The sequence below is a fragment of the Oncorhynchus masou genome, unplaced genomic scaffold (genome assembly GCF_036934945.1).
Source record: "Oncorhynchus masou masou isolate Uvic2021 unplaced genomic scaffold, UVic_Omas_1.1 unplaced_scaffold_1059, whole genome shotgun sequence".
Classification (NCBI taxonomy): Eukaryota; Metazoa; Chordata; class Actinopteri; order Salmoniformes; family Salmonidae; genus Oncorhynchus; species Oncorhynchus masou.
The window spans coordinates 129470-141969 of record NW_027000298.1 but is presented as its reverse complement, the minus strand read 5'-3'; the positions used below and the strand labels follow the sequence as shown (position 1 = coordinate 141969).

The 12500-nt window shown below is 44.4% G+C and overlaps 1 protein-coding gene across 1 annotated transcript in view; it reads left to right on the top strand.

The window, feature by feature from the left end:
- LOC135528929 (cysteine-rich secretory protein LCCL domain-containing 1-like) overlaps positions 1–8319 on the top strand; it is a 37614-nt gene extending 29295 nt beyond the window's left edge. Inside the window, exon 3 of the mRNA XM_064957925.1 lies at positions 8207–8319. Within this exon, the coding sequence (XP_064813997.1) occupies positions 8207–8251 (45 nt within the window). The 3' untranslated portion in view covers positions 8252–8319. The remainder of the gene's footprint in view (positions 1–8206) is intronic.
- The last annotated feature ends 4181 nt before the right edge of the window (positions 8320–12500 follow it).

Below are 12500 nucleotides of genomic sequence, written 5' to 3'. Positions count from 1 at the left end.
ACGGTGTAATGTGTTAATGTGTTACTGTGTTACTGTGTAATGTGTTACTGTGTTACTGTGTTACTGTGTTACTGTGTAATGTGTAATGTGTTACGGTGTAATGTGTTAATGTGTTACTTTGTTACTGTGTTAATGTGGAATGTGTTACTGTGTTACTGTGTTACTGTGTTACTGTGTAATGTGTTACTGTGTTACTGTGTTACTGTGTTAATGTGTTACTGTGTAATGTGTTACTGTGTTACTGTGTAATGTGTTACTGTGTTACTGTGTTACTGTGTTACTGTGTAATGTGTTAATGTGTTACTGTGTAATGTGTAACTGTGTAATGTGTAATGTGTAATGTGTTACTGTGTTACTGTGTAATATGTTACTGTGTTACTGTGTAATGTGTTACTGTGTAATGTGTTAATGTGTTAATGTGTTACTGTGTTACTGTGTTACTGTGTAATGTGCTACTGTGTTACTGTGTTTACTGTTTAATGTGTTACTGTGTTACTGTGTTACTGTGTTACTGTGTTAATGTGTTACTGTGTACTGTGTTACTGTGTTACTGTGTAATGTGTTACTGTGTTACTGTGTTACTGTGTTACTGTGTTACTGTGTAATGTGTTACTGTGTTAATGTCTTACTGTGTAATGTGTACTGTGTTACTGTGTAATGTGCTACTGTGTTACTGTGTTACTGTTTAATGTGTTACTGTGTTACTGTGTTACTGTGTTACTGTGTTAATGTGTTACTGTGTACTGTGTTACTGTGTTACTGTGTAATGTGTTACTGTGTTACTGTGTTACTGTGTAATGTGTAATGTGTACTGTGTTACTGTGTTAATGTGTAACTGTGTAATGTGTTACTGTGTTAATGTGTTACTGTGTAATGTGTACTCCTCTCTTCCCATCTCATCTCTTCTCATCGTTTTGTCATTGTCAACTCTTGGGTCTGCGTCCCAAATGGTATGAGCTCTGGTCATAAATAGTGTATATATATATATATATATATAAGTCTTCAACTTTCTGCTATGTAACAGAGTTAATCCAGCCCCAGCAGACATCCTGGTAGTTACTGTTGCTGGGCAGGTGTTACACTCAGGACTAATGTGGAGAACAGAGGTTGTTTCTGGGGAGATGTGATTGAGGGAAGGAGTGGGGTATATTTTAAACCCTGTTATTGGTGTAGATTTACAGTAAGGGATGGTGATGGCTGGGATTGGTGTAGATTTACAGTACAGGTCAGGGTTAGTGATGGCCGGTATTGGAGTAGATTTACAGTAGGGGGTTAGTGATGGCTGGTATTGGAGTAGATTTACAGTAGGGGTTAGTGATGGCTGGTATTGGTGTAGATTTACAGTACAGGTCAGGGTTAGTGATGGCTGGTATTGGTGTAGATTTACAGTAAGGGTTAGTGATGGCTGGTATTGGTGTAGATTTACAGTACAGGTCAGGGTTAGTGATGGCTGGTATTGGAGTAGATTTACAGTAGGGGTTAGTGATGGCTGGTATTGGAGTAGATTTACAGTAGGGGTTAGTGATGGCTGGTACTGGTGTAGATTTACAGTACAGGTCAGGGTTAGTGATGGCTGGTATTGGTGTAGATTTACAGTAAGGGATAGTGATGGCTGGTATTGGTGTAGATTTAAATTTACTCCAATACCAGCCATCACTAACCCTGACCTGTACTGTAAGGGTAAGTGATGGCTGGTATTGGAGTAGATTTACGGTAGGAGTTAGTGATACTGGTATTGGTGTAGATTTACAGTAGAGGTCAGGGTTAGTGATGGCTGGTATTGGTGTAGATTTACAGTAGGGGTTAGTGATGGCTGGCATTGGTGTAGATTTACAGTAGGGGTTAGTGATGGCTGCTATTGGTGTAGATTTACAGTAGGGGTTAGTGATGGCTGGTATTGGTGTAGATTTACAGTAGGGGTAAGGGGTAGTGATGGCTGGTATTGGTGTAGATTTACAGTAAGGTTTAGTGATGGCTGGTATTGGTGTAGATTTACAGTAGGGGTTAGTTATGGCTGGTATTGGTGTAGATTTACAGTAGGGGTTAGTGATGGCTGGGATTGTTGTAGATTTATAGTAAGGGTAAGTGATGGCTGGTATTGGAGTAGATATACAGTAAGGGTTAGTGATGGCTGGTATTGGAGTAGATTTACAGTAGGGGTTAGTGATGGCTGCTATTGGTGTAGATTTACAGTACTGGTCAGGGTTAGTGATGGCTGGTATTGGAGTAGATTTACAGTAAGGGTTAGTGATGGCTGGTATTGGAGTAGATTTACATTAGGGGTTAGTGATGGCTGGTATTGCAGTAGAGTTACAGTAGGGGTTAGTGATGGCTGGTATTGGTGTAGATTTACAGTTAGGGTTAGTGATGGCTGGTATTGGAGTAGATTTACAGTAGGGGTAAGGGTTAGTGATGGCTGGTATTGGTGTAGATTTACAGTAAGGGTTCGTGATGGCTGGTATTGGTGTGGATTTACAGTAAGGGTTAGTGATGGCTGGTATTGGAGTAGATTTGCAGTAGGGGTTAGTGATGGCTGGTATTGGTGTAGATTTACAGTACAGGTCAGGGTTAGTGATGGCTGGTATTGGAGTAGATTTACAGTAGGGGTTAGTTATGGCTGGTATTGGTGTAGATTTACAGTAAGGGTTAGTGATGGCTGGTATTGGTGTAGATTTACAGTAGGGGTTAGTGATGGCTGGTATTGGTGTAGATTTACAGTAGGGGTTAGTGATGGCTGGTATTGGTGCAGATTTACAGTAAGGGTTAGTGATGGCTGGTATTGGAGTAGATTTATAGTAGGGGTAAGGGTAAGTGATGGCTGGTATTGGAGTAGATTTACAGTAGGGGTTAGTGATGGCTGGTATTGGAGTGGATTTACAGTAGGGGTTAGTGATGGCTGCTATTGGTGTAGATTTACAGTAGGGGTTAGTGATTGCTGGTATTGGTGTAGATTTACAGTAAGGGTTAGTGATGGCTGGTATTGGAGTAGATTTACAGTAGGGGTAGGGTTAGTGATGGCTGGTATTGGTGTAGATTTACAGTAAGGTTTAGTGATGGCTGGTATTGGTGTAGATTTACAGTAGGGGTTAGTTATGGCTGTTATTGGTGTAGATTTACAGTAGGGGTTAGTGATGGCTGGGATTGTTGTAGATTTATAGTAAGGGTAAGTGCTGGCTGGTATTGGAGTAGATATACAGTAAGGGTTAGTGATGGCTGGTATTGGAATAGATTTACAGTAGGGGTTAGTGATGGCTGGTATTGGTGTAGATTTACAGTACAGGTCAGGGTTAGTGATGGCTGGTATTGGAGTAGAGTTACAGTAGGGGTTAGTGATGGCTGTTATTGGGAGTAGATTTACAGTAGGGGTTAGCGATGGCTGGTATTGGTGTAGATTTACAGTAAGGGTAAGGGTTAGTGATGGCTGGTATTGGTGTAGATTTATAGTAAGGGTTAGTGATGGCTGCTATTTGTGTAGATTTACAGTATGGGTTAGTGATGGCTGGTATTGGTGTAGATTTACAGTAGGGGTTAGTGATGGCTGGTATTGGTGTAGATTTACAGTAGGGGTTAGTGATGGCTGGTATTGTTGTAGATTTATAGTAAGGGTAAGTGATGGCTGGTATTGGAGTAGATATACAGTAAGGGTTAGTGATGGCTGGTATTGGAATAGATTTACAGTAGGGGTTAGTGATGGCTGGTATTGGTGTAGATTTACAATAGGGGTAAGGGTTAGTGATGGCTGGTATTGGTGTAGATTTATAGTAGGGGTTAGTGATGGCTGGTATTGGAGTAGATTTACAGTATGGGTTAGTGATGGCTGGTATTGGTGTAGATTTACAGTATGGGTTAGTGATGGCTGGTATTGGTGTAGATTTACAGTAGGGGTTAGTGATGGCTGGTATTGGTGTAGATTTACAGTAGGGTTAGTGATGGCTGGTATTGTTGTAGATTTATAGTAAGGGTAAGTGATGGCTGGTATTGGAGTAGATATACAGTAAGGGTTAGTGATGGCTGGTATTGGAATAGATTTACAGTAGGGGTTAGTGATGGCTGGTATTGGTGTAGATTTACAATAGGGGTAAGGGTTAGTGATGGCTGGTATTGGTGTAGATTTATAGTAGGGGTTAGTGATGGCTGGTATTGGAGTAGATTTACAGTATGGGTTAGTGATGGCTGGTATTGGTGTAGATTTACAGTAGGGGTTAGTGATGGCTGGTATTGGTGTAGATTTACAGTAAGGGTTAGTGATGGCTGGTATTGGAGTATATTTACAGTCGGGGTAAGGGTTAGTGATGGCTGGTATTGGTGTAGATATACAGTAGGGGTTAGTGATGGCTGGTATTGGTGTAGATTTACAGTAGGGGTTAGTGATGGCTGGTATTGGTGTAGATTTACAGTAAGGGTTAGTGATGGCTGGTATTGGAGTAGATTTATAGTAGGGGTTAGTGATGGCTGGTATTGGTGTAGATTTACAGTAAGGGTTAGTGATGGCTGTGCTGTGGGACTTCCAGAGCTGAATATGTGAAATGTTTAAGCTCTGAAACCTTCAGCCAGATTTACACACACACAAAAATAAGCACACACACACACACACATGCACACACACACACACACACACACACACGCACATGCACACACATACACACAAACACACACTCAAATTTCGACAAATGTCAGGACTGGGTGTCCCACACTCAAGGTGAAAGTAACGGTGTGCGTTTGAAGTAACGCATATACTCTAAAATAATTACAACTCCATGTGTTTAAAAATACATTGTGGAAGTAGCCAGAATGTAGGTCAATGTCGCAGTTAGATGATCACCTGTTTTCTACAGTCCCCCACAAAACCCCAGAAATGGAACCTGATATTTTTGGCTTCTGACCAGACTAGACTTGCATTTCATAACGCAGAACAGAGGAGAAAAGGGCAAACTGAAAGAGAGTTGAGCTGAGACCAATCGCTAGCCCCTTCTCTAGTCCGCTCTCTAGTCCCTTCTCTAGTCCCCTCTCTAGTCCCCTCTCTAGTCCCTTCTCTAGTCCCCTCTCTAGTCCCCTCTCTAGTCCCTTCTCTAGTCCCCTCTCTAGTCCCCTCTCTTGTCTCCTGTCTTGTCTCCTCTCTAGACCCCTCTATAGTACACTCTCTAGTCCCCTCTCTAGACCCCTCTCTAGACCCCTCTCTAGTCCCCTCTCTAGACCCCTCTCTAGTCCCCTGTCTAGTCCCTTCTCTAGTCCCCTCTCTAGTCCCCTCTCTCGTCCCTTCTCTAGTCCCCTCTCTAGTACCCTCTCTTGTCTCCTCTCTTGTCTCCTCTCTAGACCCCTCTCTAGTCCCTTCTCTAGTCCCTCTCTAGTCCCCTCTCTAGTCCCCTCTCTAGACCCGTCTCTAGACCCCTATCTAGTCCCCTCTCTAGTCCCATCTCTAGACCCCTCTCTAGACCCCTCTCTTGTCTCCTCTCTAGTCCCCTCTCTAGACCCCTCTCTAGACCCCTCTATAGTACCCTCTCTAGTCCCCTCTCTAGTCCCCTCTCTAGACCCCTCTCTAGTCCCCTCTAGGACCCCTCTCTAGACCCCTCTATAGTAACCTCTCTAGTCCCCTCTCCTAGACCCCTCTACAACCCTCTCAAGACCCCTCTCTAGACCCCTATCTAGTCCCCTCTCTAGTACCCTCTCTAGACCCCTCTCTACAACCCTCTCTTGTCTCCTCTCTAGTCTCCTCTCTAGTCCCTCTCTCTAGACCCCTCTCTACAACCCTCTCTACAACCCTCTCTTCAACCCTCTCTTTGTCTCCTCTCTAGTCTCCTCCTCTAGTCCCTCTCTAGTCCCCTCTCTAGTCCCAACTCTAGAAGGAAGGCATTGCTTAAAGGGATAACAGCCTGCTTCACATTTGCAATTTTTAAAAACCTCAATCAATAGGGAAAACACTCCTGGGTTTAGTCTCATCTCTCTCAATACATATATCTATATATATCTATACATACATACAGTGGGGAGAACAAGTTTTTGATACACTGCCGATTTTGCAGGTTTTCCTACTTACAAAGCGTGTAGAGGTCTGTAATTTTTATCATAGGTGCACTTCAACTGTGAGAGACGAATCAAAACAAAAATCCAGAAAATCACATGGTATGATTTTTAAGTAATTAATTTGCATTTTATTGAGTTAAGGGAATAAATAGGCCATGGTGGCGAAGTAATTACAATATAGCAATTAAACACTGGAATGGTAGATCGGCAGAAGATGAATGTGCAGGTAGAGATACTGGGGTGCAAAGGAGCAAAATAAATAAATAAATACCAGTATGGGGATGAGGTAGGTAGATGGGCTGTTTACAGATGGGCTATGTACAGGTGCAGTGATCTGTAAGCTGCTCTAACAGCTGTTACTTAAAGCGTGAGGGAGATGTGAGTCTCCAGCTTCAGAGATTTTTGCAATTCATTCCAGTCATGGGGCAGCAGAGAACTGGAAGGAAAGACGACCAAAGGAGGAATTGGCTTTGGGAGTGAACAATGAAATATACCTGCTGGGGCGCATGCTACGAGTGGGTGCTGCTATGGTGACCAGTGAGCTGAGATAAGGCGGGGCTTTACCTAGCAGAGACTTGTAGATAACCTGTAGCCAGTGGGTTTGGCGACGAGTATGAAGGAAGGGCCAGCCAACGAGCGTACAGGTCGCAATGGTGGGTAGTGTATGGGGCTTTGGTGACAAAACGGATGGCACTGTGATAGACTGCATCCAGTTTGTTGAGTAGGGTATTGGAGGCTATTTTGTAAATGACATCACCGAAGTCGAGGATCGGTAGGATGGGCAGTTTTACGAGGCATGTTTAGCAGCATGAGTGAAGGATGCTTTGTTGCGATATAGGAAGCCTTTTCTAGATTTCATTTTGGATTAGAGATGCTTAATGAGAGTCTGGAAGGAGAGTTTACAGTCTAACCAGACACCCAGGTATTTGTAGTTGTCCACGTATTCTAAGTCAGAACCGTCCAGAGTAGTGATGCTGGATGGGCGAGCAGGTGCGGGCAGTGATCAATTGAATAGCATGCATTTAGTTTTACTTGCATGTAAGAGCAGTTGGAGGCCACGGAAGGAGAGTTGTATGGCATTGAAGCTCGTCTGGAGGTTAGTTAACACAGTGTCCAAGGAGTGGCCAGAAGTATACAGAATGGTCAAATCAGATTTTATTTGTCACATACACATGGTTAGCAGATGTTAATGCGAGTGTGTAGCGAATGGTACAGAATGGTGACGTCTGCGTAGAGGAGGATCAGAGAATCACCAGCAGCAAGAGCAACATCATTGATGTATACAGAAAAGAGAGTCGGCCCGAGAATTGAACCCTGTGGCACCCCCATAGAGACGGCCAGAGGTCTGGACAACAGGCCCTCCGATTTGACACACTGAACTCTGTCAGAGAAGTAGTTGGTGAACCAGGCGAGGCAGTCATTTGAGATACCAAGGCTGTCGAGTCTGCCAATAAGAATGTGGTGATTGACAGATCCAAAAGCCTTGGTGATACACAGTAATGTATCTTATCGATGGCGGTTAAGATATCGTTTAGGACCTTGAGCTTGGCTGTGGTGCACCCATGACCAGCTCTGAAACCAGATTGCATAGTGGAAGGGTACGGTGAGATTCGAAATGGTCAGTAATCTGTTTGTTAACTTGGCTTTTGAAGACCCTAGAACGACAGGGTAGGATAGATATAGGTCTGTAGAAGTTTGGGTCTAGAGTGTCACCCCATTTGAAGAGGGGGATGACCGCGGCAGCTTTCCGATCTTTGGGAATGAATCGGTCATTCCAATGAATCGGTCGACCTCTAGTATACAGTACTCTGAAGAATGAATGTTGTCATCCAGTATTCTCTGTAGAGTATAGCTATGTTGTCATCATTGTACTCTGTGGAGTATAAATATGGTGTCATCAGTGTATTCTGTGGAGTATAGTCCTGGTGTCATCAGTGTACTCTGTGGTGTATAGTCCTGTTGTCATCAGTGTACTCTGTGGAGTGTTGTCCGCAAATGATGTGTTAAAACTCATTTCATGATCTTATTTTTCACATTTGACCAATCAGATCAACTCTGAAAAAGATCTGATGTGAAAAGATCTGATGTGATTGGTCAAAGAACCAATTAGTGGAAAGCAGATCAGAACTGGGCTTCCTGTGTAAACGGTGTCCTGTCTTGTCTCTCTCTCTCTCTCTCTCTGCAGGAGTGGGACACAGAGTTAGGAGCGTACGGCCGAGGAGTGGGCTGAGACTTGTCTTTGGGAACACGGTCCGGCTGGTCTGCTCCCAGATAGGACAGAACCTGGGAGCGCACTGGGGATGGTAAACAGGGACATGGTTGAATGATTCATTGATTGATCGGTGAACAAATGAAACATGACATTGATTTTTGCTGTATTCGCATGTGACAACGCAGCAACAACATTGCATCCCCATAAAGACATATTTTCAGTATATTATATTGTATGTTTGTATTGAGTAATGAAACACAAAACCATTGCATATCTGTGAGAACTCTGAACGTTCCAAATGGCACCTTATTTACTATTGGCCCTGGCCATAGGGCTCTGGTCTAAAGTAGTGCACTATATAGGGAATGGGTGCCATAGGGCTCTGGTCTAAAGTAGTGCACTATATAGGGAATAGGGTGTCATAGTGCTCTGGTCAAAAGTAATTGCACTATATAGGGGGAATAGGGTGTCATAGGGTTCTGGTCTAAAAGTAGTGCACTATATAGGGAATAGTGCCATAGGGCTCTGGGCTAAAGTTGTGCACTATATAGGGAATAGGGTGCCATAGGGCTCTGGGCTAAAGTTGTGCACTATATAGGGAATAGGGTGCTATAGGGCTCTGGTCTAAAGTAGTGCACTATAGGGAATAGGGTGCCATAGGGCTCTGGTCTAAAGTAGTGCACTATATAGGGAATAGGGTGCCATAGGGCTCTGGTCTAAAGTAGTGCACTATATAGGGGAATAGGTGCCATAGGGCTCTGGTCTAAAGTAGTGCACTATATAGGGAATAGGGTGCCATAGGGCTCTGGTCTAAAGTAGTGCACTATATAGGGAATAGGGTGCCATAGGGCTCTGGTCTAAAGTAGTGCACTATATAGGGAATAGGGTGCCATAGGGCTCTGGTCTATAGTAGTGCACTATATAGGGAATAGGGTGCCATAGGGCTCTGGTCTAAAGTAGTGCACTCTATAGGGAATAGGGTTCCATAGGGCTCTAGTCTAAAGTAGTGCACTATATAGGGAATAGGGTGTCATAGGGTTCTGGTCTAAAGTAGTGCACTATATAGGGAATAGGGCCCCATGGCTCTGATCTAAAGTAGTGCACTATATAGGGAATAGGGCCCCATAGGGCTCTGATCTAAAGTAGTGCACTATATAGGGAATAGGGTCCCATAGGTCTCTGATCTAAAGTAGTGCACTATATAGGGAATAGGTCTCTGGTCTAAAGTAGTGCACTATATAGGGAATAGGGTCCCATAGGGCTCTGGCCTAAAGTAGTGCACTATATAGGGAATAGGGTCCCATAGGGCTCTGATCTAAAGTAGTGCACTATATAGGGAATAGGGTCCCATAGGGCTCTGATCTAAAGTAGTGCACTATATAGGGAATAGGGCCCCATAGGTCTCTGATCTAAAGTAGTGCACTATATAGGGAATATGTCTCTGGTCTAAAGTAGTGCACTATATAGGGAATAGGTCCCCATAGGGCTCTGGCCTAAAGTAATGCACTATATAGGGAATAGGGTCCCATATGGCTCTGATCTAAAGTCACTAAAGCAGTGCACTACATAGGGAATAGGGTCCCATAGGGCTCTGGTTTAAAGTAGTGCACTATATAGGGAATAGGGTGCTGATCTAAGTAGTGCATAGGGAATAGGGCTCTGGTCTAAAGTAGTGCACTACATAGGGAATAGGGTCCCATTTCTGGTTTAAGTAGTGCACCCCATAGGGTTCTGGTCTAAAGTAGTGCACTGTAAATAAGGGGGCTCTGGTCTAATAGTGCACTATATAGGGAATAAGGTGCCATAGTGCTCTGGTCTAAAGTAGTGCACTACATAGGGAATGGGCCCCATTTGAAACATAATCCTGTCCTTGTAAAGTTACATGTATCAGTGTATGTCTGTGTCCAGGCCCGCCCCCTACTTCCCATGTGTGGTATGATGAGGTGAAGGACTATTCCTTCCCTTACCCCCAGGAATGTGACCCCTACTGCCCCTTTAGATGTTCCGGCCCGGTCTGCACACACTACACACAGGTAGGCAGCAGATCAAACCAAAAGTCAGAAAATAGGGGGAAACATACCATTTTAAAAACTTGTAACTCATTATTAACTTAACAAGGCTAACATGTTTATCGGGCGCCATCTGATCTCTCTCTGTGTGTGTGTGTGTGTGTGTGTGTGTGTGTGTGTGTGTGTGTGTGTGTGTGTGTGTGTGTGTGTGTGTGTGTGTGTGTGTGTGTGTGTGTGTGTGTGTGTGTGTGTGTGTGTGTGTGTGTGTGTGTGTGTAGTTGGTGTGGGCCACCAGTGCAGGATAGGCTGTGCCATCAACATTTGCTACAACATGAACGTGTGGGGTCAGAACTTGGCTAAAGCTGTTTACCTGGTCTGCAACTACTCACCCAAGTAAGACCCTTAGATAGGGTTACACCTGACTCAATGGGTTAGATAGGGTTAAACCTGACTCAATGGGTTAGTTAGGGGTTACACCTGACTCAATGGGTTAGATAGGGGTTACACCTGACTCAATGGGTTAGATAGGGGTTACTCCTGACTCAATGGGTTAGATAGGGGTTAAACCTGACTCAATGGGTTAGTTAGGGGTTACACCTGACTCAATGGGTTAGATAGGGGGTTAAACCTGACTCAATGGGTTAGATAGGGGTTAAACCTGACTCAATGGGTTAGTTAGGGGTTAAACCTGACTCAATGGGTTAGATAGGTGTTAAACCTGACTCAATGGGTTAGTTAGGGGCTACACCTGACTCAATGGGTTAGATAGGTGTTAAACCTGACTCAATGGGTTAGTTAGGGGTTACTCCTGACTCAATGGGTTAGGTAGGGGTTAAACCTGACTCAATGGGTTAGATAGGGGTTAAACCTGACTCAATGGGTTAGGTAGGTGTTAAACCTGACTCAATGGGTTAGTTAGGGGTTACACCTGACTCAATGGGTTAGGTAGGGGTTACACCTGACTCAATGGGTTAGTTAGGGGTTACACCTGACTCAATGGGTTAGATAGGTGTTAAACCTGACTCAATGGGTTAGTTAGGGGTTACACCTGACTCAATGGGTTAGGTAGGGGTTACACCTGACTCAATGGGGTAGGTAGGGGTTAAACCTGACTCAATGGGTTAGTTAGGGGTTACACCTGACTCAATGGGTTAGGTAGGGGTTAAACCTGACTCAATGGGTTAGATAGGGGTTACACCTGACTCAATGGGTTAGGTAGGGGTTACACCTGACTCAATGGGGTAGGTAGGGGTTAAACCTGACTCGATGGGTTAGTTAGGGGTTAAACCTGACTCTACAGGTTAGTTAGGGGTTACTCCCTACTCAATGGGTTAGGTAGGGGTTACACTTGACTCGATGGGTTAGTTAGGGGTTACTCCCTACTCGATGGGTTAGTTAGGGGTTACATCTGACTCAATGGGTTAGTTAGGGGTTACACCTGACTCGATGGGTTAGTTAGGGGTTACTCCCTACTCGATGGGTTAGTTAGGGGTTACTCCCTACTCAATGGGTTAGTCAGGGTTACACCTGACTCGATGGGTTAGTTAGGGTTTAAAGAGATGAAGTTGAAGAGAGGAGAAGAGGAGAGGAGTGGAGATGAGAGGTCAGGGAAGGGGAGAGGATAGGAGATAAATAAAGGAAGACACAACAGACTTGTCTCCTATGTCCTACTAACCCTTGACCTCTGACCTGTCACCTCAGGGGTAACTGGTGGGGTCATGCACCCTATAAACACGGCACCCCCTGCTCTGCCTGCCCCCCCAGCTATGGAGGGACGATGCAAGGACAACCTCTGCTACAAAGGTGTGTGTGTGTTGGTTTCGTGTGTGTGGTTAGGTGTGTGTGTGGTGTTGGTTTGTGTGTGTGGTTTGGTTCGTGGTGTGTGGTGTGTGTGTGGTGTTGGTTTGTGTGTGTGGTGTTGGTTTGTGTGTGTGGTTAGGTGTTTGTGGTGTTGGTTTGTTGGGGTGTTGGTTCTGTGGCGTGTTTGTGCAGGGTTGTGTGTGGCGTCAGGGTGTCTGTTGGCTTGGAACACACTGCAATAACTATCTCATGTTTACACAAATACACTGTCTTTTCTGTCCAGTTCAGGATGATTCCCAAATGGCAACTTATTCCCTTTAAAGTACACTCCTTTTGACCAGAGACCAGAGACCTAAGGGCCCTGGTATCCCTCGTCCAAAGGGAGTGCCCTAGATGGGGAATAGAGGTGTAATTTGGGACACATCCTCGGTATCAGAGCTAAATTGTATTACACCTTT